Source organism: Oryctolagus cuniculus, chromosome 13, assembly GCF_964237555.1.
Source record: "Oryctolagus cuniculus chromosome 13, mOryCun1.1, whole genome shotgun sequence".
Classification (NCBI taxonomy): Eukaryota; Metazoa; Chordata; class Mammalia; order Lagomorpha; family Leporidae; genus Oryctolagus; species Oryctolagus cuniculus.
In genome coordinates this window covers 2,399,008-2,425,478 of record NC_091444.1, presented here as the reverse complement: position 1 = coordinate 2,425,478, position 26,471 = coordinate 2,399,008, and the positions used below count along the sequence as shown (strand labels likewise).

The 26,471-nt window shown below is 41.7% G+C and overlaps 1 protein-coding gene across 6 annotated transcripts in view; it reads left to right on the top strand.

Moving 5' to 3' along the window:
- The window catches only part of TRMT1L (tRNA methyltransferase 1 like), a 50,244-nt gene that overhangs the window by 8,226 nt on the left and 15,547 nt on the right, over positions 1 to 26,471 (top strand). For 4 of the 6 annotated variants that reach the window (XM_070055044.1, XM_051821039.2, XM_051821043.2 and 1 more), the window contains 12 exons: positions 1,829 to 1,893; positions 3,368 to 3,497; positions 5,268 to 5,391; positions 5,859 to 5,938; positions 7,068 to 7,314; positions 8,371 to 8,583; positions 9,826 to 10,016; positions 15,602 to 15,680; positions 18,469 to 18,635; positions 20,989 to 21,051; positions 24,257 to 24,383; positions 24,482 to 24,833. In XM_070055044.1, coding sequence (XP_069911145.1) covers positions 1,837 to 1,893; positions 3,368 to 3,497; positions 5,268 to 5,391; positions 5,859 to 5,938; positions 7,068 to 7,314; positions 8,371 to 8,583; positions 9,826 to 10,016; positions 15,602 to 15,680; positions 18,469 to 18,635; positions 20,989 to 21,051; positions 24,257 to 24,383; positions 24,482 to 24,734 — 1,731 coding nt within the window. In that variant the 5' untranslated portion in view covers positions 1,829 to 1,836 and the 3' untranslated portion in view covers positions 24,735 to 24,833. Of the gene's footprint in view, positions 1 to 1,828; positions 1,894 to 3,367; positions 3,498 to 5,267; positions 5,392 to 5,858; positions 5,939 to 7,067; positions 7,315 to 8,370; positions 8,584 to 9,825; positions 10,017 to 15,601; positions 15,681 to 18,468; positions 18,636 to 20,988; positions 21,052 to 21,816; positions 22,166 to 24,256; positions 24,384 to 24,481; positions 24,834 to 26,471 lie in introns of those variants that run through there. The other 2 variants (XM_051821040.2, XM_070055042.1) reach the window with 2 other exon arrangements.

The following is a 26,471-nucleotide window of genomic DNA, read 5'->3' as shown; positions in this document are numbered from 1 at the left end:
ATCTGTATTTAGATGATGTTAATGATTAAACCATTGTAGTGAATAAAAACGGAGAGCAGGAGGCATTTGGGCTCTCCCGTGCCATGTGCAGCATCCCTGACCCCTGCTTTGCCTCTCTCTGCTTTGTGTGTCTTACGACTCCTTCAGCGCCCGTGACTGCTTCACAGGTGTTGGCTGGTCCGTGACATAGCACCACTTCTAGCATTTCATTGTGAACATAAACAAAAATTTTTAAATAACTCCTAATCTGAAATACCCTTAAATATAAAATAAATTTAATACCCTCACTTTTAGTGGTTGTAATAAAAAACAATGCCACTCTGTAGGCAAAGATGTATGTGACACAAGAGTTTAGTTCAGCAAACTTGTTAAGCATCTGATCGATACTGGGTGCTCTGTTGTGTCCTGGGAATCCATGTTGCATACTGAAAACATTTTTCATAAGTTACACTTTTGCAGTAGAACAACTACTATTTTACATTTTTTTTTAAGATTTATTTATTTGAAAGGCAGAGTTATGGAGAGAGGGAGAGAAAGAGGGAAAAACAGATTTTCCATCCTGTGGTTCATTCCCCAAGAGTGAATCAGAGATGGGCCAGGCCGAAGCCAAGAGCCAGGAGCTTTTCTGGGTCTTCCATGTGGATGGCAAGGGCCCAAGTACGTGGGCCATCTTCCTCTGCTTTCCCAGGTGCATCAGCAGGGAGCTGTTTTGGAAGTAGAGCAGCCTGGACTCATACTGGTGCCCACCTGGGATGCTGGCACTGCAGGCAGTGACTTTATCCACTAAGCCACAATGATGGCCTCTTACATGTATTTTTGAAAGTACAGTAAGTATAGTAAAACCAGAAAATGAAATAATTGGTAGGAATATTAGAAAAGAGAAAATTACATCTCATTTTCTGCTGATGGCCTAAAAAAGTAAGAATGTTCAGAAACATGATAGAATATATGGTAATGTAAAGAAGAAACGATACACCAATTACAGTTGTGACAAAAATGACGGAATCTGGGCGGATGAACCTAACGAGGACTCATAGAGTGGAAGGACAGAACATGAAAGGAGAGATGACTGGAATCCGGAAAGGAATTAAAGTCACTAAGGCAATGAGAAGAAGTCAAGTAACCAGCCAACCCTGAGGGGCATCTACATTTTAGGGAGGAGAGAAGGAGAATCTGTAAAGAACAGGAGCGAGAGTGGGCAGAGAACCAAGACAGTGCCATACCACAGATGGAGAGGGAGCTGCGAAATGGGCAGGTGCAGCGTGAGGCAAGGCGATCGGGATGCCAGGTGCTGCGTCATCGCACTGATCCCGAGGAAGCCGAATGACTAGCCCAAGACAAGACAGAGGGCGGAGTCAGAGTTCGAGCCTGATTCCCTGTTTTTGATAAACATAGTGTATAGGCTAAAGCAAACTCATTGAAGTGATTTTGATACTATAAAAAGAACAGTCACAATTACTATAAAGTCAGATAAAATTTGGGGACCGGAGCAATGGCACAGTGTGTTAAAGCCCCAGCCTGCAGCACTGGCCTCCCATATGGGCGCCAGTTCAAGTCCTGGCTGCTCCACTTCCCATCTAGCTCTCTGCTTTGGCTTGGAAAAGCAGAAGATGAACCAAGTGCTTAGGCCCCTGCATCCACATGGGAGACCCACAAGAAGCTCCTGGCTTCAGATCAGTTCAATTCTGGCCATTTCAGCCATTTAGAGAGTGAACCAGTGGATGGAAGACCTGTCTCTCTAAATCTTTCAAATAAATATAATAAATATTTGAAAAAACTTTGTTGTGATAATTGAACATTTAATGAACAGTAATATTCTTTTTCTTAGGTCACAGGATGTGCATCTGTCACTTACCTTGTCTGCCTGTGAAACCAAACATTGTTGGAGAACAGGTGACTAGATATTAGACTTGTTAATTTTGAATTTATTCCTCTTTAAAGAAACTGTAGTTTTCACTTGCTTTAAAGGTAAAATGTGCATATTCGGCAATGTGGTTTACTTTAAAATTCTGTGAGTCCTTTCAGATTATCATAATAGGAAAAATATGGAATATATGGGAAAAAAGGGATTGCTGCATTGGACCTCTCATTATATGGTTTTTTAGTTTCAGATAAATTGCTTTTGTGTTCAACATTAACATTAACCCATTTACTAATTTTTGAATGGAGAATTTAAATAGAGGGTAATTTTTTTTCTTTTAAAGTAAATTTTGATCATGGAATAAGAAGTTCACTTTCTATGATTTATTAAATATCTTAGTATGTCTCAGTGTCACATTCATCTTTCTCTTGTCTTTTCATTTTGACAGAATCAAGAAACGCTGAAATCTTACTAGCTCTTAAAAATATGTGTTTTTACTGTTACAGTGATTTGGCCTGAGGACACACTGCACAAACTATATTGTTTTTTTTAGTAACACTGATGTGAATACATACTAACTTAATATTTTAAATACTTAAAACTCCTGACACCTGGTTGTTTTGCTGTCTTTACCTGTCATCTATGTAGCTTTTCATCTATTGTATCTACATCATGGCAAGGCTCTAAAACAGTGTGACAGTGCACAGCCCTTCCCAGATTCATAGTGATGTCACATTGGTAGTTTGAATTTGGCCATGCTAGAATATTTATGGCAGAGAAATATGCAAATATGAAAAATCTGGGCATTTTCTTGGAGATCCAAGTGTTGAAAGTTTACCAGGCACTGGCCGGCGCCGCGGCTCACTAGGCTAATCCTCCGCCTAGCGGCGCCGGCACACCGGGTTCTAGTCCCGGTCGGGGCGCCGGATTCTGTCCCGGTTGCCCTCTTCCAGGCCAGCCCTCTGCTGTGGCCAGGGAGTGCAGTGGAGGATGGCCCAGGTGCTTGGGCCCTGCACCCCATGGGAGACCAGGAGAAGCACCTGGCTCCTGGCTCCTGCCATCGGGTCAGCGCAGTGCGCCGGCCGCAGCGCGCCGGCCGCGGCGGCCATTGGAGGGTGAACCAACGGCAAAGGAAGACCTTTCTCTCTGTCTCTCTCACTGTCCACTCTGCCTGTCAAAAAAAAAAAAAAAAAAAAAGAAAGTTTACCAGGCACCACTATGAACATTTGGCATTTATCAGTACAGCTTACAGAAAGTGCATAGAATTATTTGCTAATTAGAATGATTGAGAAAAAATTAGGAAATTAAACTTGTGGCCTGTTGGAAAAATTAAAAGACATATATACATATAGATAAGGATGTTAAGATTCTTTCAAAGTCATATGACAAAATTATTATTTTGTATGACATTAAATCCTAGACACACTAACATACTGAAATCTGCAACCTTAAACCTCTATCTCCTTGTTATAGTAACTTACTTAAATTAACTACTCTGTTTGATAGATATCCAGTAAGATGGGCGCCCATTATCATTGTATCATTTGTTCAGCAACAATCACCCGGAGAACTGATATGCTAGGACATGTTAGGCGCCATGTGAATAAAGGAGAGACGAAGTCCAGATATATTGCTGGTAAGCTGAATAATTTCATTAATGTGTTAATAATAGATCCTTAAACAGTGCTTCAGTTATTCTTTTTTTTAAAGATTTATTTATTTATTTGAAAGTCAGAGCTACACAGAGAGAGGAGAGACAGAGAGAGAGAGAGGTCTTCCATGTGATGGTTCACTCCCCAATTGGCCACAACTGCCGGAACTGTGCTGATAGGAGTCAGGAGCTACTTTCAGGTCTCCCATGTGGGTGCAGGGGCCCAAGGACTTGGGCCATCTTCTACTGCTTTCCCAGGCCATAGCAGAGAGCTGGATTGGAAGAGGAGCAGCCAGGTCTCAAACCAGCGCCCATATAGAAAGCAGCAGGTTTGGGCCCCTGCCATCCATGTGAGAGACCTGAATGGAGTTCCTGGCTCCTGGCTTTGGCCTGGCCCAGCGCTGACTGTTCCAACCATCTGGGGAGTGAACCAGCAGATAGAAGATCTCTCTCTCTCTCTCTCTGTCTCTCCCACTCTGTGACTCTGCCTTTAAAATAAAGTAAATAAATAAATAAAGCATTTAAAAAAATAAAGAAATACAAAAAGAACGGTCATTGAGGCTGGCATTTTGGCTTAGTGGGTCAAGCCAGCATCCCATATGGGCACCGGTTTGAGACCCGGCTGTTCCACTTCTGATCCAGCTCCCTGCTAATGCACCTGGGAAAGCAGTAGAAAATGGCCCAAGTGCTTGGGTCCCTGCACCCACGAGGGAGACCCAGATGGAGCTCCAGGCTATTGCCTTTGGTCTGGCACAGCTCCAGCCATTGCAGCCATTTGAGAAGTGAACCAACAGATGGAAGATTGGTCTTTGAATCCCTCTCCCTTTCTTTCCCTCTCTCTGTAACTCTGCCTTTCAAATAAATAAAAAATAAAACTTCAAATACAGTTACTGAAATAATTTTCTGTAAAGTTTAATTTTCCCACAGATCCTTGTTTGATCTGATATGTCAGATATGTGACATGCCTTTTGCAGGCAATAAAAGAATATATAACACCATTCTAGGAAAATTTACTATTATTTGGCATTGTAGAAAGAGAAATATGATTGTCATTTAGTTAACATTCTGATAACAATGTTATCAAGAAATTGAAACATAAAGAATCTCAGTTCTTCTTCCCTACACATTATATATATCATTTATTGAATATTTAAAACCATGTGCATTTATATACACATCAATATTTCATTTGAGTTTATAGGTGAATGATTCTAATCGAATGTATATGTAAAATCATTTTTGCATTACTTTATAGCCATTTAAATGTAATTTGCGATTTAAAAATCATAGTTATGAGATTGTGTTCTGAAGTCCAGCATGTTTGGGAAACACTAGCTAGCGTCTCTCAGCCAAGCTGGCTAACAGAGTGCAGCCTCGTGGAGGTGCTCATTTGCTGACAGCACCACCCTGGCAGCCCGCCCCTACAGACAAACAGAATTTGATGAATCTTGAGGGTGTTTCAGGATTTTGTGTTATCTTGAGGTGATGTTGTTAAGCATCATACAGATGCATTGATGTGGTCGGCAGTAAGACTTTAAGTTAATAAGCTTGCTTTCTTTCAATACTTAACTGGGTGGTGCTGTTTTCCAGAGACATCACTGAGTAAATCAACTTTTTGGTTTGGTTTTGTCTTTTTACATCTGCCCAACTGTTTGCATTAACACAAAGTAATATATTTTACAAAATGTTTATTATCTTAGAAGTTTAGAAGTATTTTGTATATCCCTGTAAATCTTTTTTTTCCTCCCATCTTAGCTTCTTCTACTAAACCATCTAATGAAATTTTGAAAGAGGCAGACACGGATGTACAAGTTTTTCCTAACTATTCTATACCTCAGAAAACAGATTCCTACTTTAATCCCAAAATGAAACTAAATCGGTAAGATAAATTGAAGATAGGGTTATGGGAGCATTGCATTCATATCACCATAAATATACTTTCTTTTCACCTTTATGTCCAAATATATTGAAGTTTAAAACTAGATGCAGAATGAAATTATCTACTTGAACATTTTTTTCAGAATGATTGTTTCCTTTTTTTTTTTTTCCTACCAAGCCATTTTCTTTATCGGAATAAAATAGGCCTAACTTTTTATAATTACTCAACAGGCTGGTACTTTTGCAGACATACTTTGTTTATAAATAAATAAATGCTTAACTACTAGAACCAATTAGATTCATAGTTTAATTTCATAAATTTTCAGTAATTATACTGTTACATTGAGAATATTATTAGATTTTTCTTTCAAAAATATATATAGTAACTAGGAACCTCAGTTCTTATTGTTCTGAAATAAAATCTACAATGATATAATAAAGTTATTTCAGATTATTACTATTTTGTAGGCAGCTAGTATTCTGCACATTAGCTGCTTTGGCTGAGGAACGAAAACCACTGGACTGTCTAGATGCCTTTGGAGCCACTGGTAAGCTGGAAGCTCTTTTGGAACCCTGTTTTATGTATAAGACGTATACAGTATCTTTACTTAGAAATTTTACGTGGGTTTGGTTTTGTTTTTTGTTTTTGTAAATCTCTCTTTAATCAGTTCGTGTGTGTGTGTGTCTGTGTGTCATGTTGATGTACCAATCTTTTGACCTGTGCCTTCCCACCACTTAGATTTTTGCTGGTTGTGTTGCCATGGCTCATATAGCATGTTTCTGTCACTTTTTTATCAATTGAGAGTTTCGTTACATTGAGATAGGAATTTTTTTTTTTAAGAATACTAGTTTACTGCAGTCACAAAGCACCTGGTATCTGTCATTTTTGTGCTCTGATAGTTTGTAGTGACCTAGCCTTGAAGCAGTGGAGTGAAGGAAATTTTAAAGGTTGAGAACACTTCCGAGTGGAGCTACCAGTAGAGAAAAGATAATGGAAACGATTGAGAATCTCTAAGAAGCTGCTTGCACCAGCTCAAGTCTGTCTGCATGAATTTGTGGAGTGCGTGCTGAGAAGCTTGTAGCCGGGAATCGAGCAGCAGTGAGCTCCCCGAGGCGTCTCCTCGGGCACGGCTGCGGCCAGCAGGGCCTGGGGAGCTGAGCTGCCGTGTCCAAGCCCGGCTTCCTCACGTGGCAGTTGGGGACCACAGCAAATTGTGCCTCACTCTGCTCGGTTGTCAAGGGGGAGAAGGGACCCAAGTGCTTACCTTATTGTGCAGTTTTAAGCAAATTAATACATGTGAAGTAATTAGGACAATACACGGTATGTAAGTGCTGTGAACGTAGTAGATACTCTCATTTTTCTAATGTTACCACATGGGAAACCTCTACTGAATGACCAGCTTCTGGCTGCAGCCTGGGCCAGCCTCAGCTGTTACATAAATGTGTTGAGTAAGCAGATGGAAGATCTCTCTCTCTGTCTCTGCATCTTTCTGTTGCTCTCCCTGTATGTTTCTCTGCCTTTCAAATAAATTTTTAAGAGAGTTATGAAAATGTTAAATTTTGAAGCAGTTTTACAATTTATAAATTTTACCATTTATAAACTTTTTTTACTATTATACTGGATTTTTAAAGATTGTTACAGTTTAAAAACTCACCTTTCTCTCCCTTTCTCCTAAGGGATAATGGGATTGCAATGGGCAAAACATCTTGGAAACGCAATCAAAGTCACAATTAACGACTTGAATGAAAACTCTGCGACACTGATTCAGGAGAACTGCCATCTAAACAAATTGAGAGTGAAGGGGCACAGTGAGGAAGAGGAAGAGAGAGAGGGTCTTCCTGAAGGAGAGGAAAACCTCGGTAACATTACGGTCACCAAGATGGATGCCAACGTACTGATGCATTTGAGGTCTTTTGATTTCATGTAAGTGAAAAAGATTTCCTAAGTCAGTTTCTAAACTGAACTGGAATTCTGGGGCGGGGGGGGGGGGTAATTAAAAATTAAGATAGTTTGTTGTTCATTAAACTAATATAGTTTTTTTATTCTGGCTAAGGTATGTAGTGAGAAAAATTTGTAGCATTTGGAATAAAATGCTTGGGCATGATACTTTGCCTCTAAGCCTGATTTATGTTTACATGTCTGGTGTGCCATGTGATCATTTTGTTACTTTACAAACAGAATTACAGGGGCAGGTGTTTAGCACAGCATTTAAGACACTGCTTGGGATACCCTTATGTCATATCACAGTGCCTGGTTCAGTTCCCACTCCACTTGCAAGTCCAGCTTTCTGCTAATGCACCTCTGAGAGGCAGCAAGGGATGGCTCATGCAGCTGGGTCCCTGCCACCCAAGTGGGAGTTCCTGACCCCTTGTTCAGCCCTGACTATGGGCAGGCATTCAAGAGGTGAACCAGCGGAATGGCAGGATTCTGTTTCTCCCGCGTTCTCTCTGCCTTTCAAATAAAAACAAAGTTGACAATTCAATGTTGTTTTTTTTTTTAAAGATTTATTTATTTTACTTGAAAGTCAGAGTTACACAGAGAGAGGAGAGGCAGAGAGAGAGAGAGCAGTCTTCCATCCGATGGTTCACTCCCCAGTTGGTTGCAACAGCCAGAGCTGCACCAATCCGAAGCCAGGAGCCAGGAGCTTCCTCCGGGTCTCCCACATGGTGCAGGGGTCCAAGGACTTGGGCCATCTTCTACTGCTTTCCCAGGCCATTGCAGAGAGCTGGACAGGAAGTGGAGCAGCTGGGTCTCGAACCAGTGCCCATATGGGATGCCTGCACTTGAGGCCAGAGCATTAACCCGCTGCGCTACAGCGCCGGCCCTTACAATTCAGTGTTAAAATCATAATTACTCACTTACAATAGATTTGCAAAGTACTGTTGAATTCATGGAATTTTATCATTAGAAATAATTACAATGGTATGGTTTTGATTATTGATATGAGTTTAAATATGTCTCTATTGTTTCTAATTTTAGACACCTAGACCCTTTTGGAACATCTGTGAACTATCTGGATTCCGCATTCAGAAATGTAAGAAACCTTGGCATAGTGTCAGTGACCTCTACTGACATCAGTTCTTTGTATGCCAAGGCACAGCACGTTGCGCGACGGCACTATGGCTGTAACATCGTCCGGACAGAGTACTACAAGGAGCTGGCTGCCAGAGTAGTTGTGGCTGCAGTGGCCAGGTACCACACTGCCAGTTGTGCACCTGTGTGTGGGCACACGACAGGAAAGGAAGTGCTTTTCTCAGTTTTCAAAACACGCATGAAACATACATCTTAGTTTTCATTTCTATAATCCTGATTCGTTTTCAGTGTGCGTTCAGTTAGAATGTTTTTTAAAAGCTTATGCCTGAAATGCTGTTTGCTCTCCAGATATTAAAATCATTGAGGGAGTAAAAAGAAAAAAATGAAAGTTAATTTAAAATCAGTTTATTTCTACAACATAGGATAGATAAAGGATAGTAATATGAAAAAGAAGAGCAAAAATTGTTTTTATAATTAGAACCAGTCATTTGTTTAATATGTAGTTCATCTTCCTTATATAATTTGAACAAATTGATGGCTTATAAATTTGACTCTGTGGTATGCTCGTTCAAAACAAGAAGTTCTGTTTCTTATCAGGATTTTTTAAAAGTTGAAAAAAGGAAGACTTTTTGAGCATGTATTTCATATAGGACATTATACTAAAAGAATTACATATTAAAATATAAATGGACATCGAGAGTGCAGCTGGTGCATGGTCATCAGCTAGCTCACTCATTAGCCCTAACACTCGTTTCCAGCATTTTGCTTAAAGTTCCAGTTCCAGTAAATAGACCTCAGGATTATTCCTAATTAACTGAAAACTCTGATGTTCAGTTTGTATGTGCCAAGAACCTGCTGCACATACTTACGATGTCCATAACAGCACATTCAAATTAACATATAGAAACTAAATTCAGTGTATCACCACAGGAGAAGCTAAGTACAGAAGTGCTGTGTCTGCTAAAACTCATGCCACAAAGTCTGTACAATGCCTGGGGAAAGGATTTTGACTATCTGATTTCACTAGTATAATATCTTATATATAGCCAGTACTCAGTAAATATGAATTGTTTGGAACACAATTTACATAGAAAAACAAAGAAGGAAGAAGGTGGTGATGACAGCACTGAAAACCAGAAATTGTGTTCCTGTTGAGAGAGTGTGTTAAACAGCAAAGATCCAGGGGCCGAAGATCCTGCTAAGCATCCTTTCTTCCCTGTGTCTCAGTTTGCGTAAAAGTTATAGTAATGATCATTTAAAAGCACCAGTACAAAGAACTGAGTCTTCCTTGAGCTCCTGTAACTTTGAGTTCCATAATTTACTGTCCAGGTTGGTATTGTCAGAATAAGCCAAACAAAGGAACATGATAAGCCCCAATATAACTTTAAAACTTTTTTATAGAGCGGCAGCCCGATGCAACAAAGGCGTCGAAGTCCTGTTTGCAGTGGCACTTGAGCACTTTGTGTTGGTGGTCGTGAGAGTTTTGAGGGGGCCAACCTCCGCAGATGCGGCAGCCAAGAAGATCCAGTACCTGATCCACTGTCAGTGGTGTGAAGAGAGAATTTTTCAGAAGGATGGTAACATGGTGGAAGGTAAATTCAACTTGCTTTTCACTGTGTATTTAATTTATCCTTAAGTCTGTAATGCATAAACCTTTATCTTATTCCTAATTATGCGTATTGTTGTCCTTTGATTTTGAAGATTACAGTGCTAAATTTGTTATTTCCTATACTGGATTTCCTTTCATCAACAGGACATTCGTGTGAGTTTATTAAAGTTATTCATTCACGCTGTGCAAGTTACCCTCTCTTGCCCTGCCTCCAGTTGAAACATCTAGAAATAACTTAGCTTCCTCTGTCAACTAATTTTAGGAATATAAGTCGGATTACCTCTTTGTCCAGGTTGCTATCAATGATTAATTTGTGTTTCTGACTGAGTATAAAAGGCATCTGTTAGGACATTCATCCAATAAACATTAATTGAGTCTCTACTATATGCCAGGCAAGAGGATACAAGAAACAAGCTGTAGCTTATGCCCTCATAATGTTGTTTCTATTTGCTTTTCTGGGACACAGAAAAAGATGCCTGTTGTTTTCTTCTGGGTTCTTGGAATTTTTATATGAATTTTGAAAACGTTTAGCTCTTTCTATATGAGTTGCATATATTTTTTCTTGTTTTGTTACTTGTGTTTGTGTCTGTACTTTTTAGTTTGTCACGCAGGTCTTCATTGTTACTGCTATCAAGTGAATTGAACTTTTCCGTGCTCTGGACTGCTCAGTAGAGCTTTCCTATTCCTATTTATTCCAGCTCTTATTGCACTGTCCTCCTCCACTGATTTGAGAACACCTCCTTATGTTACACTGAAGGTCTGCGTGCATTGAGTTTGTTCTTGGACTTCAGCATCTTTTCCTGCGGTCGGGTGTCTTCATGCACCTCTGACACACTGTTAGTGTTGTGACTCATTAAGGCAGTTCTCTCTGAAGCTCCTTGTTTTGTCAAGGTGTTCCTACTATAGGATCCTTTTTTTTCCCTGAGAAAAAAAGTAAACCCACTTGATATTTTATTTTGGTCACACCAAATTGAGGACGATAGTTGTGCTTTTGAAGCTTCTCACAGACATACAGGAAGTTCTGCTTGTCATTTGTTCAGGTTCTTTAGTGCAGAGTAAACTGACGGTGGCAACAGAAATGCTTCCTGTGACTTTAGCTCCCTTGAGTGCTCTCTGATCTAGGCATGATAATGGATTTTTATCTGAGATACCCATCATTGACCATGTTGATAAAGTATCCTTCATGCCCACTTTTGTAATATTCTATCAAAATGGTGAATTTTGATAATATGCATTTGGAGTGTGGAGATAACTACATGGTTTTTCATATAGGCTTATTAATCTGATTAATTGTACTGAAGTTTTAAATATTGAACCATATTGGAGTTCCTAGAGTAAACTACTTTGTCAGGAAATATTCTCTTAATATGTCACTGGATTCTAATTTTCTTAAGGGTATTTTTTGTTTCAGTATTCATAATAGTATATCATTTTCCTTTTTTAATTTTTAAAGATGTTTTTCTTCCATTTTATTTGAAAGGCAGAGAGACAGAGGGATAGAGAGCTTCCATCTCCTGATTCACTCCCCAAATGCCTGCAATACCCAGTGCTGGACCAGGCAGAAGCCATGAGCCTATAACTCCATTCAGGTCTCCCATGTGGGCGGCAGGGACCCAAGTACTTGACCCATCACCTGCTGGTTCCCTTGGTGTATAGTAGCGGGAATGTTGGATCAGAAGCTGAGTGGCCTCTGGGAACCGGGATGCAGGTCCCGAGAAGTGACCTAATTGCTGCACCAAATGCCTGCCCCTATACTTTTTGTTTTAGCATCATTTCGGCTGGACTTTGATATCAGTTTATGTTCCTTTCAATAAGAATGTAGAACTTTTCCATTTTGTTCAATTCTTGAACAATTTAACTCTTGCCAGAATTGTTTCTTAAAGGTTTGGCAGTTTTCACCTAGCATTTCTATTTATTTACAAAAGCTGATTTTTTTCTTAAGATATACTTATTTATTTGAAAGGCAGAAATAGAAAGAGAGAGAGCTTCCATCTGCTGGTTTACTCCCTAAATGGCCACAGCACCCAGGGCTGGATGAGGCCAAAGCCAGGAGCCAGGAGCTTCTTCCAGGGCTCCCATGTGGGTGCAGGGGCCCAATGACTTGGGTCATCCTCTATTTTTCCAAGCGCATTAGCAGGGAGCTGGATAAGAAGTGGAGCAGGGACACGAACTGGCACCCATATGGAATGTCAGCACTGTAGGCCCTAGCTCTCACTGGCTGTGCCACAGTGGTAGCTCCAAGCCAAGGAAGTGGGTTCTTTTTTTTTTCTTTTTTTTTTTTTTTTTAAGATTTATTTATTTATTTATTTGAAGGTCAGAGTTACACAGAGATAGGAGAGGTAGAGAGGCGGCGGGGAGGTCTTCCATCTGCTGGTTCATTCCCCAATTGGCTACAACGGCTGGAGCTGAACCGATCCGAAGCCAGGAGCCAGGAGCTTCTTCTGGGTCTCCCACCCAGGTGCAGGGGCCCAAGGACCTGAGCCATCTTCTACTGTTTTCCCAGGCCACAGCAGAGAGCTGGATTGGAAGTGGAGCAGCCAGGTCTTGAACTGGCCCATATGGGATGCCAGCACTTCAGGCCAGGGCGTTAACCTGCTGCACCATAGTGCCAGCCCCAGGGAATTGGGCATCTTTACACCTGGGATAAACCTCTGCCCCAGCAGTTAGTTTTACATACTCAGAGCAACATCCTAATTTTTTTTAAGACAATAGAATTAAAAGAGTTACAGAATCTACTTTCCTTTTTAAAATACAAACTTTGACCAGGGCCAGCACTGTGGTGTAGCAGGCAAAGCCGCCACCTGCAACGCCAGCATCCCATCTGGGCGCTGGCTGGTGTCCCTGACGTCCCACTTCAGTCCTGCTCTCTGCTAACGGCCTGAGAAAAGCAGCAGCAGATGGCCCAAGTGTGTGAGCCCTGCCACCCATACGGGAGACCTGGATGAAGCTCTTGGCTCCTGGGTCCAGAGTGGAATCGACCAGTCTTCTATCAGCTTTCAGGGAGCCACAGTGAGGACAGAGACTGGAAGGTCTTACCGTTCATGCAGATGTTTACTTAATCTCTCGCTTCCCATTCATCTCCTCACCTTCAACTATTACTAAAGCTCTGGTTCCAGATCTCCAATGGTTCAAGCTCACCAAAGCCCACCAGCTTCATCTTTGGGGGGTGGGGAAGCCACAGAAACCCAGTTTTGAGTAGGGGAGAGGATCTGAGAGTCTTAATCGAACCCTTTGAAAAAGTAAAGTTTGACCAGGCCTCTTTTTTCACAGTCGTGTCATACACTCATCTTTTTTTTTTAAAAAGACTATTTTATCTTTTTTTTTTTTTTTTGACAGGCAGAGTGGACAGTGAAAGAGAGAGAGAGAGACAGAGAGAAAGGTCTTCCTTTGCCGTTGGTTCACCCTCCAATGGCCACCGTGGCCGGCGCACCGCGCTGATCCGATGGCAGGAGCCAGGTACTTCTCCTGGTCTCCCATGGGGTGCAGGGCCCAAGCACTTGGGCCATCCTCCACTGCACTCCCGGGCCACAGCAGAGAGCTGGCCTGGAAGAGGGGCAACCGGGACAGAATCCGGCACCCCGACCGGGACTAGAACCCGGTGTGCTGGCGCTGCAAGGCGGAGGATTAGCCTAGTGAGCCGCGGTGCCGGCCTCTCATCCTTGTGCTTAAATTTCTGTTGCTTGCTTTAAGAGATGGCAGGGAGAAATTATCTGTTTACCTTTTTGTTTGACTCAAAGCTCAGGGTCGGCTGTTTGGTGCCATGACGCTGCTGGGGACACCTCTTCCCACATCTGAGTGCCTGGGTTCAGGGTCTGACCGCAGTTCTGATTCCAGCATTCTGCTGTGCACACCCTGAGAGGCAGCAGTGGTGCTCAGAAGGTTGGGTCCCCGCCACCACATGGGAGACCTGGATGGAGTTTCTGGCTTCCAGCTTCAGCCTGCCCCAGCCCTTGCTGTGGTGAGCATTTGGGGAGTGAACCAACAGATGGAAGATCTCTGTGTCTCTCTGTGTCTGTCTTTCTCGATCTCTCTTTCTCTCTCTCTCTCTCTCTCCCTCAGTGTGTGTGTGTGTGTGTGTGTGTGTGTATGCCTTTCAAATAAAATAAAATTTATAAATAGAAGCCCAGAGTTTTTAAAATTCTTCATCTGGCATTGCACCTACAGCATATATGGCAACAACATGGAAATACTAGTTTTCTTTCTTTTTCACCCCTACATTTTTTGCTGTCGATAACTTGAAATGATAGCCTGGACTTTTCAGAAAGGAAGCTTGCTAATGCTGACCTAGATCTGAACAATCTTGGCAAAGAGGCTTGGGAAAAGTCGTACATTTTGTAAAGTACATCAAGATACAAACTGATTAATACAGATTCCTGTGTGTGCTGTCTGCCTGTGCTTAAGTGAGTGTAACTCACAGAAGAAAGTGTGAATGGCTGTCCTGCTGCCTAGGAGCACTCATGGTTTAGTTATGTAATGCTACAAAAGACTTGTTGAAGATACGCATGTCCGTCTCAACAAATCCATGTCAGTGATAAGCACACCCTTCCATTAAGGCTTAGAGTTAAGAGACACTGGAAAGGAGACCTTGGAAAGGAGACCTTGGAAAGGAGACCTTGGAATGAGCAGCGAAGGACACGTCAAATGTATCTGAACTGCAGTCTCACCAGTGTGCCATGGAACTGAGTTGCATTGAGTAGCTGAGTGATATTATCAGACAGCTAGCTTCCCTCCACCATAATCCTGGCTTCTGGGTATATCCAGGACTGATTGATCAGATCAGGCCATTCCGAGAAAAGTGATCAACCCGGGAATGGCCTGGAGCTGGGGCACTTAGTTGGAGAAAATCTAATTTAAAATGACTGTTCTGGTCCTTGAGTAGACTTACAGGTCCCTTGCTAGACTGTTGCCCCATGCTGCTAAGACGACATTCCACATACACACTGAGAGCAGCTACTCCCCAGTGTCCCTGTGGTTCTCTCAGACCTCTTGACCCTTTCCATACCACATTAGATACTTGTAGCCCAGGCTTTAGGGAATGAAAAAGAAATCAGGCTTTGAGAGTAAACTACTTTTATTATATGAGGAGTAATTACTTTTGTTTCCAATTGCAGAAAAGCCAACTTAAGAGAAATGTCTACATTTTCATTGGGATGTTGGTTTGCATGGGTGTATGTGTTTGTCAAATTTCATCAACCTTGTCATGCAAAATTTATGCATTTTATTAGACAAATTGATCCCAGTTAATTTTAAATTATGTATATCTTGTGGACTTTAAGACTTCCCTTACACTGTTTCATATAGTCCACTAAATAAAGCCACAGTCACTTATGCCTCTACTAAGCCATCTGACGTGGATTCCACAACTTCTCTTAAGCTTTAATCCTCTGATACCTACTCTGATACCTACTTCAGACAAAGAATTAAAATTTTAAAATATGTTAAATACTAAGCAGAATACCTGGCACATAGTAGATCCTCATTACATAGTAGCTGTAAATTATTATTAATAATCACTGCTGTTTACATTAGTCATTTCTCCTTTGCTTTCTTTTTATCATCTTTTTACAGAAAACCCATATAGACAGCTGCCCTGTAACTGTCATGGAAGCATGCCAGGAAAGACAGCAATAGAACTTGGACCCCTGTGGTATGTTCATAAGAACATATTCAAAATTGATTTAAATCAAATCTGAATCAAAATTATTGGTTGCCAAGTTTTGATTATATGTAGTAAATGATAAATTTAGATTCAATTTTTTCAGTCTGGGCAAATAATTATAACTCCTTTCACCCTGTGTTCTGAGGCGTTTTCTGCTTTCAGATTTTTTTCCTGCTGTGTTTCTGCCTGTTCTTGACAAAGCAGAGGGAGTAGGTGACGAGAAGCTTGGGCGGTCTGCAAAGTAGATAATTCAGGGGAAGGCACTTGGCACAGCAGTTGGACACCGTCTGGGATGCCTGCATGCCATGGAAGAGTGCCTGCCTGGGTTTGGGTCCCAACTCTGCTCCCAATTCAGACTTTCTGCTAATGAGTACCCTGGGGGACAGCAGGTGATAGCTTAAGGATTTGAGTCTCTGCCACCCATGTGGAAGACCTGGGTCCTGGATCCTGGCTTTGGTCTGGCCCAAATCAAAATTGCATTTGAAGAGTGAACCAGAAGATGGAAACTCTCTCTGTCTTTATGTGTCTTTCTTTCTCCTTTCTCTCAAATAAATACATTTTTAAAATCAATAATTCATTTCTGAATAGGAAGAATGAGGCGTTTTCAATTGATCATTATAGGACTAGTATGTGATTGCAAAATGGTCCTAACTTCTTTTAGAAAAGTCAAATAATATAAAAGGTCTTAGAAAAATTAGTGAGAATGGCATATAAAAGTATCTACCTGTTTTAGGTGAAACTGTTTAGAGGGGTCAACGCTGTGATACAGCAGGTTAAGCCTCCTGTGACACTGGCACCCCATCTGGGCACTGCTTCCAGACCCAGCTGCTCCATTTCTGATCCAGCTCCTTGCTAATGCGTCTGGGAAAGCAGTGGAGGATAGCCCAAGTGCCTGGTTCCCTGCACCCATGTGGGAGACCCAGAGGAAGCTCCAGGCTCATGGCTTCGGCATGGCCCAGCCCCAGCCGTTGCAGCCATTTGAGGAGTGGACCAGAGGATGGAAGATCTCTCCCTCTTTCCTCTGTCTCTCTCTTTCTCTCTCTCTCTCTCTGTGTCACTGCTCTCTCTACCTTTCAAATGAATAAAAATTGGATATTTTTTTAAAAAGAACTGTTTAGAAAAATATAACTGCAAGTATTTAATGTTTATGTACTTTTGTATCTGGGTAAGAAGTTACGCTATTTTTAATGCCTTAAATTTGAACTGTTTTCCATCAGAATCCTTACATTAAGTTTGTTTGTCACTAGAGATCCTTGTAGAAATTTGAGATTCCTAAGAACATTGTGACAAGAATCATTGCAAATTTCTTCCTCGTCATTTTACAAGGTCAAGGCTTAGCTATCTACTAAACCTAAAAATTGACCCAAATGGTAAATATGTTTGTGCTGATGCCCATTATTTTATCATCATCCTGTATAAATACTTTTAGATTAAGAATGACCCAGCCAACTACCTTCAGTCCTCTTACCTGTGTCATCTGCTACTTGCTGACCCTATACACTGGTCTCAGAACTGGGGGTACTAGGAGTAACAGGTTACTGGATCCAGAAAGATCTCTGGCTCAACTCCATCAATTTAAAAATGAGAAAATTACAGCACAGTGTTTTAAATCCTTGTTAAAACTGACAAAATATATATATAACCTCATGAATATTAAATTTATAATTATATATTTTTATATCTTAAATCTATATTTAAAATAGTATGTATTTTGTAAGTAAATAGATGTGTATATATTTTTCTCAGCACAGGTCCAGAATTTGGGGTTCTGACTCGCAGGACTGAGTCCGTGCCTCCTGATTGCCTCGCGCACAGCCACCGATCATGTCTCCTCTATCGGGAATGCCCTCCTCCTCTCCCCACCCCCATTCTGATTACACTTCCCTTGGAAGTCTCTCCTGAGTGGTTCAACCCAAAATAATTTCTAAACTGCCTCTAGCATATATTGTATTGACCACTCATTGGACACTTTAAAATCATATGCCCTCTCATATTTATTTGCTAGCCCTGATAATAGCTATTACTTATCAAGGATATATTCTTGTACTAGGCTTTAGACATATCCTGTCTCATTTAATTCCCTTGAAGATCCATGAAAGTTTTATTTCCCATTCCGTGATGAGTACAAGTTTTAAAAGTACCGATCACTCAGGACTACACAAGTCGTGAGGGTGGGGCTGGGCTGGGATCCAGGTTTATCCAACTTGGAACTTCCTATTTTGTACATTACACCTGCGCTTCTTGGTTTAAATGGAAAGCATGTCAGGTTCATCCCAACGTGTAGCTCTCCCGTGTATCTCCTCCCACTTCATGCCACACTATGTACACACTGGTGTTAGCATTCACAGTTACATTGTGAGAAACCTCTGCGTTATACTGCATTCCTGTCTAGGTCCTGTTTAGCTCTCTAGGCTTTTCTACAGCCAGTAGTGTATTTTACATTTTGATGTATTCTCCAGCTCCCCCACCACAGTGCACCACAGGACTGTGAACTTGATGGAGGCTCGGTACACGTGTCGATTTAATGTGAATGAAATTTCCTTGACTGATCCTACTTATTTAGAGAACGGACATGATAAAAGGAGTGGACAAACAGAACTAACCTGCTTCAAATTAAATCTTAAAATCTTTTTGAATTTCAGTCTTACTCTATTCTGTAATTAATTCTGTATCTTAGTTTTGGCTAAATAATGGCGACTTTTTTTTTTTTTTTTTTTAAAGAAAAATAAACATTTCCCAAGCCTGTTTTTCTAAAATGTCTGATTTTCTTTTCCAGGTCAAGCTCCCTTTTCAACACTGGGTTCCTGAGAAGAATGCTGTTTGAATGTCTTCAGCATGGTCTGGATGACGTTCAGGCCCTGCTGAAGACGCTGATCTTTGAGTCAGAGTGCACTCCTCAGAGTCAGTGCTCGGCCCCCGCGCCCTCCAGTCTCAGCAAGCAAGGTGCCTGTTAAACCAGCTCACAAACTGCGCGCTGAAATTACTGTGTCTTCTTATCTTTATTTGATGTTATAGTCAAAAGCAATATAATTACAAAGTCTAATCATAATCTGGTTAACCTTTTACAAAAAAAGATTTATTTATTTACTTGAGAGGCAGTTACAGACGGAGGGAGGGAGAGAAAAAGAAAGAAAAAGGTCTTCCACCTGCTGGTTCACTCCCCAAGTGGCCACAACGGCCAGAGCTGGGCCGATCTGAAGCCAGCAGCCAGGAGCTTCTTCCTGGTCTCCCATGCGGGTGCAGGGGCCCAAGAACCTAGGCCATCTTCTACTGCTTTCTCAGGCCATCAGCAGGGAGCTGGATGGGAAGTGGAGTGGAGCAGCCGGCACTCAAACCAGCTCCCGTATGGATTCCGGCGCTGCAGGTGGATGTTTAACCTCCTACACCACAGCACTGGTTCTGTTAACCTTTTTTTTTTTTTTTTTTTTTTTTTAATTTGACAGATAGAGTTACAGACAGTGAGAGGGAGAGACAGAGAGAAAGATCTTCCTTCCACTGGTTCACCCCCTGAATGGCCATTACAGCCAGAGCTATGCTGATCTGAAGCCAGGAGCCAGGAGCTTCTTCCTGCTTCCTGGTCTCCCAATCGGGTGCAGGAACCTTTTTTTTTTTTTTTTAGGATGCATTGGGTGTATTTTTTTAATATTTATTTATTTATTTGAAAATCAGAGTTACACAGAGAGAGGAGAGGCAGAGAGTGAGAGGGAGAGGTCTTCTATCCTCCTGTTCACTCCCCAATTGGCCACAACGGCCAGAGCTGCACCGATATGAAGCCAGGAGCTTCCCCCAGGCCTCCCATGCAGGTGCAGGGGCCCAAGGACTTGGGCCATCCTCCACTGCTTTCCCAGGCTCATTAGCAGAGAACTGGATCGGGAAGTGGAGCAGCCGGGACTTGAACCAGTGCCCACATGGGACGCCAGCACCTCAGGCCAGGGCATTAACCTGCTGTGCCACAGCATTGGCCCGTTAAACTTTTTTTTAATTGCAAAGTTTTCTTCAGATTTGTACTCAGGCTTGAAATGTATAATGATTTAAGATAATCTTCATTTCTTTTTCATTTTACAGGATTAAAAGAAATAAAAGTCCTCTGTGATTTTATTATGCTTTCTAGAAAGAAAAGCCCTAGCTAATTCTAGGAGTGTTATAGCCAAAATTTTGATAATGTCCACTGAGACACAGAAGCTAGATTTACACTTATCACTCAAGTTTTTCTCCTTAAACAGCCTTTTGTAATCTTAATTCACTATTGATAAAAAGGGTGAGTCTACTAAACATCCCAGCGATCTCCTAATTAGAAGTTATTACAGATGATTAAAAAATACAATTTTTTAAAAACATTTATTTATTTTGAAAGAATTACAGAGAGAGCAGAGAGAGAGAGAGCTCTTCAACTCACTGGTTCACTCTGCAGGTGATGGCAGCGGCCAGTGCCAAACCAGACTGAAGCCAGGAGCTTTATCCAAATCTTCCACATAGATGGCGGATGCCCAAACACTTGGCCATCTACTGCTGCTGTTCCCAGGCCATTGTCAGGGAACTGAATCAGAAATGGAACAGCCAGGACACGAACCAGCACCCTTGTAGGATGCTGACTTCACAGGCGGTGGCTTTACCCACTATACCACAATACCAAGCCCACAATTCTATTTTTTAAAAAAATTACTTACTTGAAAGGCAGACTGAGAGAGATTTCCATCTACTGGTTCAGTCCTCAAACGCCTGCAACAGCCGAGGCAAGGCCAGGCCAAACGAGGAGCCAGGAGCCCTGTCCAGGTCTCCTGTGTGGTCAGTAGGAACCCAGGTATTTGGGTCGTTATCTGCTGCCTCCCAGGCACATCTCAAACCAGACACTGCAGTGTGGGATGCAGGCGCTCGAATGAGCAGTCCACCTACCCTGCTACATGGACCACCCCTAGAAAACACAATCACTGGGGCATTTGTTGTGGTGGGTGAGAAGCCCCGTGCGAAGGAGATCGCAGGAATGGCTCAAGTAGTTGGGTCCCTGCCGTCCATGAGGGAGACCTGGTTGAGTACTGACCCCCAACTTCAGGTTGATCCGGCCCCGGCTGTTGCAGGAATTTGCAGGGTGAACCAATGACTAGAAGACCTCTGTCTGCCTGCCTTTCAAATAAATAAAGTACTTTTTAAGAAATACAATTGTTGCAGCTTTTTGTGGCCAGAGAATTTCATATATTGATAAAAGCACTGTGGATAGAATTTCTTAAGCTTTTATTTGAACTTTGAGTTGTTGCTTAGTGTTGTTGTTCTGTTATTTTCTCATTTCTTTCTATTTTAGAAGAAAATGGCGTGTGTGTTAAAACTACAGACGAAACCACAACAGACAATTACGTTGCACAAGGTATGTATACATGTGTGTGAATATATGTCCTTTTGCATATATCAGCACAAAAAGTTATTTTCCTCATATTATGCTGACAAAACCACTGGTATTTTACACAGCTCAAACTTTCTATTAACATGTATTTTTTTCCTCTTTTTGAAATTCCTCTTTTTAAGGATTTATTTATGTATTTGAAAATCAGAGTCACAGAGAGACTGAGACAGAGAGAGGTCTTCCATCTGCTGGTTCACTTCCCAAATGGTCACAATGGCCGTAGCTGGGCCAGTCCGAAGCCAGGAGCCTGGAGCTTCTTCCAGGTCTTCCAGGTGGATGCAGGGACCCAAGGACTTGGGCCATCTTCTGCTGTTTTCCCAGGTGCATTAGCAGGGAGCTGGATCAGAAGTGGAGCATCTGGGAATCAAACCGGCACCCATATGGGATGCCAGCACTGGAGGCAGTGTCTTTACCCACTGTGCCACAGTGCCAGCCCCTTAACATGTGTTTTGTTCACATCTCTAATATATGGTGATATCTTTGAAAGCAATTCAGGATCTTAACCATGTGGATGAAAATGAAGTTCTATGTGACAAGTTAAACAGTTAAGATTTTCTGATTCTTTAAAAATTGCTCATCAGTTTGATTGATACCAATCCCACTGAATTAACTAGAAGACCCTGTTTTCCAGCTATAGGAATATACCATATTCCTTAGGTCATGCATATACTTTAAAATGTATGAGACATTATAAATTCATATAAAAAGGATATCAATTTAAAATTTCAGTACTCTGGGGCTAGCACTGTGGTGCAGCAGATTAAATCGCCAGCCTGCAGCACCAGCATCCCATATGGGCACCGGTTCGAGTCCCAGCTGCTCCACTTCCGATCCAGCTCTCTGCTATGGTCTGGGAAGGCAGTAAAGGATGGCCCAAGTCCTTGAGTCCCTGCACCCGCATGGGAGGCCTGGAAGAGGCTCGAGACTCCTGGTTCCTGGCTTTGGATCCGCTCAGCTCTGGCTGTTGCAGTCATCTGGGGAGTGAACCAGTGGATAGAAGACTTCTCTCTCTCTCTCCGGCTCTACCTCTCTCTGTAACTCTGTCTTTCAAATAAATAAGTTTTAAAATAAAATAAAATGTCAGTACTCTTTTTTCCCCTTGTTTTTTAAAAAATCTTGATTGTAAGTGTGTTTTGAATCCAAACAAAGAGTATAGTGGGATGGAGAAGCCACAGCCTATATATTTCCAAGCTGTAATTCTGTATTGGTTGCTCAGCAGTTTAGTGTTGCCCTTAATTCAAAGATGAACAGACTTAAAACTCTGCTAACAGGGTATGGTTTAATAATTACTACACAGTCCTTCCAATAATCATGTTCACTTGGCATCTTCAACTAATTTGGTAACATTCAAATCACTCAAAAGAATTTATTCTACTTAATTTCTCTGTTGAAGGGAAAACTGACATTATGATATACTATAAAAGGTATCAGGGTTTAGAGCATCATTCCATTTCTTTGTGGTGTTAGTTGTGTAGTTTAGATCTCACATCTTCAGAACTGCTTTAAATCCTTTTTAGAATAAAGTAAAACTTTACAAATATTTAAAGGGAGTAGGCACTGTGGCCTAGCAAGTTAAGCTGTGCTTGGGGATGCCTGCATCAGCTCCTAGCTACACTGCGCTTCTGATCCAGCGCCTGCTGGTGCACCTGGGAGGCAGCACATAATGGCCCAAGTACCTGGGTCCTTGGCACCTGTGTCGGAGACCTGAATGGAGTTCCAGGCTCCTGGTCTTGGCTGCCTCAGCCCCAGCCATTTGAGAAATGACCCAGTGGGTGGAAGATCTTTCGGTCTTTCCCTCTCTACTACTCTTTCAAATAAATCTTTAAAAAATAAACAGGGGCAGTGTTGGGCGCAGTGGGTTAAGCTGCCGCCTGCAACACCAACATCCCGTATGAGCACTGGTTCCTGTCCGGCCCCCTGCTGATGCTCCTGGGAAGACAGCAGAAGATCCAAGTGCGTGGGCCCTGGCACCCATGCAGGGGACAAGAATAAAGCTCTGGCTTCGGCCTGACCCAGTTCCAGCCATTACAGTCATTTGGGGAGTGAACCAACAAATGGAAGGCGTTTCTCTCCCCGTGTGGCTCTCCCTTTCATAAATATTTAAATTAATTTTTAAATCTCTGGGCCTTTTTCATATATGAAAAATTAAGGACATTTAGACTAATCTCTGTAGGCTGTTGTGTAACTCTGAAACTAAATTATATGATTATTCTAAAACTGATCTATCAACACATAAAAATCTCCGAGACAGAAAATGTAAGGGAGAAGAAAAGGCACTGCCGATAGTCACTGTTGAGGGCTTCCGTTGGGTTTGTCTCGGACTTTGCTGTAACAGGTACTGTACCTGCGTGTGTGTGCTTTCATTGTGTGCCTTTCATATGGAATGATCAAATTTTAATTATCTGATTTAATGGGGGCCAAGCTATTTTTTTATGTAAAAAGGCAACAATTTATCAATCATATTTTTCTTTTATCATTTTCATGCATCAGATTTGCCTTCTGAATAATTTTGCTTAAGCAGAGGTTACCTACTATTTCTGTAGAAATGAAATTTGAACATTCGGGCAAAATCATCTGTTATTCCTTTTGTGACTGGAATGATGCTAAGGTCTTGTTCGCCAGCCTCCTTTCACCCAAAACAGAAAGACAGTACTGTGGCAAATGAGAGTGCACATCTGCGTCCAAGCTCTCAAAACCTTTTGTATTGTTTCTTGTTCTTGAAGACCTACTATGTATCCAGTACCAAGCATTCAACAGAGACTACGGATGTCAAAATGAAGGACATTGACCCCAGGAAGTTAAAATATAATTTGGGGAGAAAGGACTTGCAACACTAGACAAGAAAAAATGATAGAACTTTAGTCAAACTGCAGAGTTAGTGTAGAATTCATACTAGTGAAATTTATTGACTAGTGCAGAATTCATAAGTGGTTTCCTACAGGAGATGCAAATAGAATTGAGGTTTGAAGTTGAAGGTGAGAGGAAGGCTGACTCAGCAAACAGGGGCACACCTGAGAGAGGGCAGTGGAAATGTCAAGCGTGAGTTCTCGGGCTAAGGCTGGACAGACTGACATGGTCGTCAGAGGGTTAGACCTGAGGTGACACAGTTATAAAAATGTCTAGTTTGTAATTTTTAAGAGAACGCTAACTTCCTATGTGTTTACTCTAGGGAAGAGAAAAAGTAATGAAGTGATCCCAAATTTAGCCAAGAAGCAGAAGACTGACGTCAGTACCGAACATCCTCCCTTTTATTACAATATCCACAGACACAGCATTAAAGGGATGAATATGCCAAAGTAAGAGAGCCCGTGATGGCAAAGTGTGTACTGTACATGGAGAAACGCTGGGAAACAAAAATACAGGAAACTAATTTCTTTTCCTTTCTTTGTTGCAGGTTAAAAAAGTTTTTGTGCTATCTTTCTCAAGCAGGTTTTAGAGTAAGCCGGACTCATTTTGACCCAATGGGCGTTCGTACGGATGCACCTCTGGTGCAGTTTAAGTCGATCCTTTTAAAGTACAGCACCCCCACCTACGCTGGCGGACAGGCAGAGGGCCACGTCCAGCCGGCAGCTGAGGACACAGCAGCCAGCAGGGCTGGAACGTCTGCGAAGGAGAGAGCAGAAGCAAGTGGCTGCAGAAGATGGTAAATGCAGAGAAGAGCCTGCGTGTTCCACACCAACCGTAGGTCCTTTCCTAACCTTTCCGTTCAGTGCTAGAAGAATAAAGTGCTGTTTTCATTCAGAAAATTAGCAGTTTTTAACCTAGCTGGTTTGGGAGCTTTGCATCCCAAGATTTTCTTATTTTAAAGAAAAGTTTTTAAGGAAACATTTCATATGAAACCAAGATTCTGATGGAGATCACCCTACTGTTTAATAATTTGGAGAATTTTCATATGCAAAGTGTTTGGAATTTAATGTGCATTATGGAAGCCATCTTTACTATTGTTAACCACATCTCTACTTGAACTTCATGATGCTTGTTTTCTTGTATGTAGCATACAAAGTGAAGCCAAAGCCTTTTTCCTATTAGAATGACCTGAATAGGTCACTGGTGTATTTCATAATTGCAAAGCTAAAATACGTTACCATGTTTAAGAAATCAAACTTCACATAGATTGTATTATCAGCTTTTAAGAAACACTCACCTGAGGTAGAAAATATTTTTTTCTTACAAGTTTAAGGTCTAGATAACTAAATCCAGAATAAGATTTTGTCAAAATAGAGACCATTGTTCTAACAACTGTTCATAAGCACTGAAATCCTGAAGAAGAGACACTTCATCTTAAACTAAACAGGTCTGGGTGATCTCAAGTGCCTCGGTAATGCACATCTAACAACCACTCGCTTGGCTGTGCTGCCTCTCAGGAGTAGTGTGTGCCCCTCTGAAATGAGCATTTCTAGTGTGGGGGTTGGTTGAAATTTTTTTTTTTTTTTGAATTGTGTGTATGTAAATTTTTGTATAAGTAGCCTAGGCTAGCACAATTATAAAAATTGAAAAAAATCTTTATTTTCACTAAGCTCATTCTTGCTTCATTTGAGTGTGAGATTTTAGATGTAGTCTTCCTGTAAGCAGGCCTAGGTGATCTGTGAAAATGGTTCACTACTGACTTAATCCAGAAAACGCACTGCCCAGGCTGTCAGGCAGGCATGTCCGAAAAGCCACCAAGTATCTGAAAGATGTCACATTGAAGAAGCAATGTGTGTCACTCCCTCCGTAGAGTGATGGAATTGATGGTTGTACCCGGGCCACACAGTAGGGCAGAAAGAGTGCTGGGTTCCTGTTGTATATGCTTCAGAGTGCAGGGGGGTGCATGTAGGGTGCATGAAGGGTCAGGATGTAGATTCTCTGGTCATGGAATGGATCCAGGTGAACAAAGCACCCACGAGGCACCACCCGTGGTCAGATTAACCCATACTGAGAGCATCGCCACTGAAAAAGAACAGACCGTTCCTAACGCAGAGGAGGAAGGAAAGAAAAAGATACTCCAGAATAAACTGGAGAGACAACATAAAATAAATGTAAGTTAAGACCAAAAAAAGATTTTGCCCTGAGTATTTCCTAGGGCAAGTAACCTTTAGAACCATCAGCTTGCACCTGTTGGTGTTGGTATGCTGCCAACTTCCTTCCTTCCACACCAAGAGGAAACCTAAGCCAGTCACCCAAGCTGTGATTCCCTGCGCCTGTGGTCCTCTCGAAGTCTGGGTTTTTAGTTTCACTTAACTAAAGGAATAGCTGCAAGTGTTCAGGAACATTCATCTGTAGTTCTCCCTGTGATGCCTGAGGTTTTAGTATAATGCTGACAGGCCTCATAGAATGACTTGGATGAGTACTTGGATGAGTTTTAATTTTTCTGTAAACATTTGGTAGACTTCACCTGCAGAGCC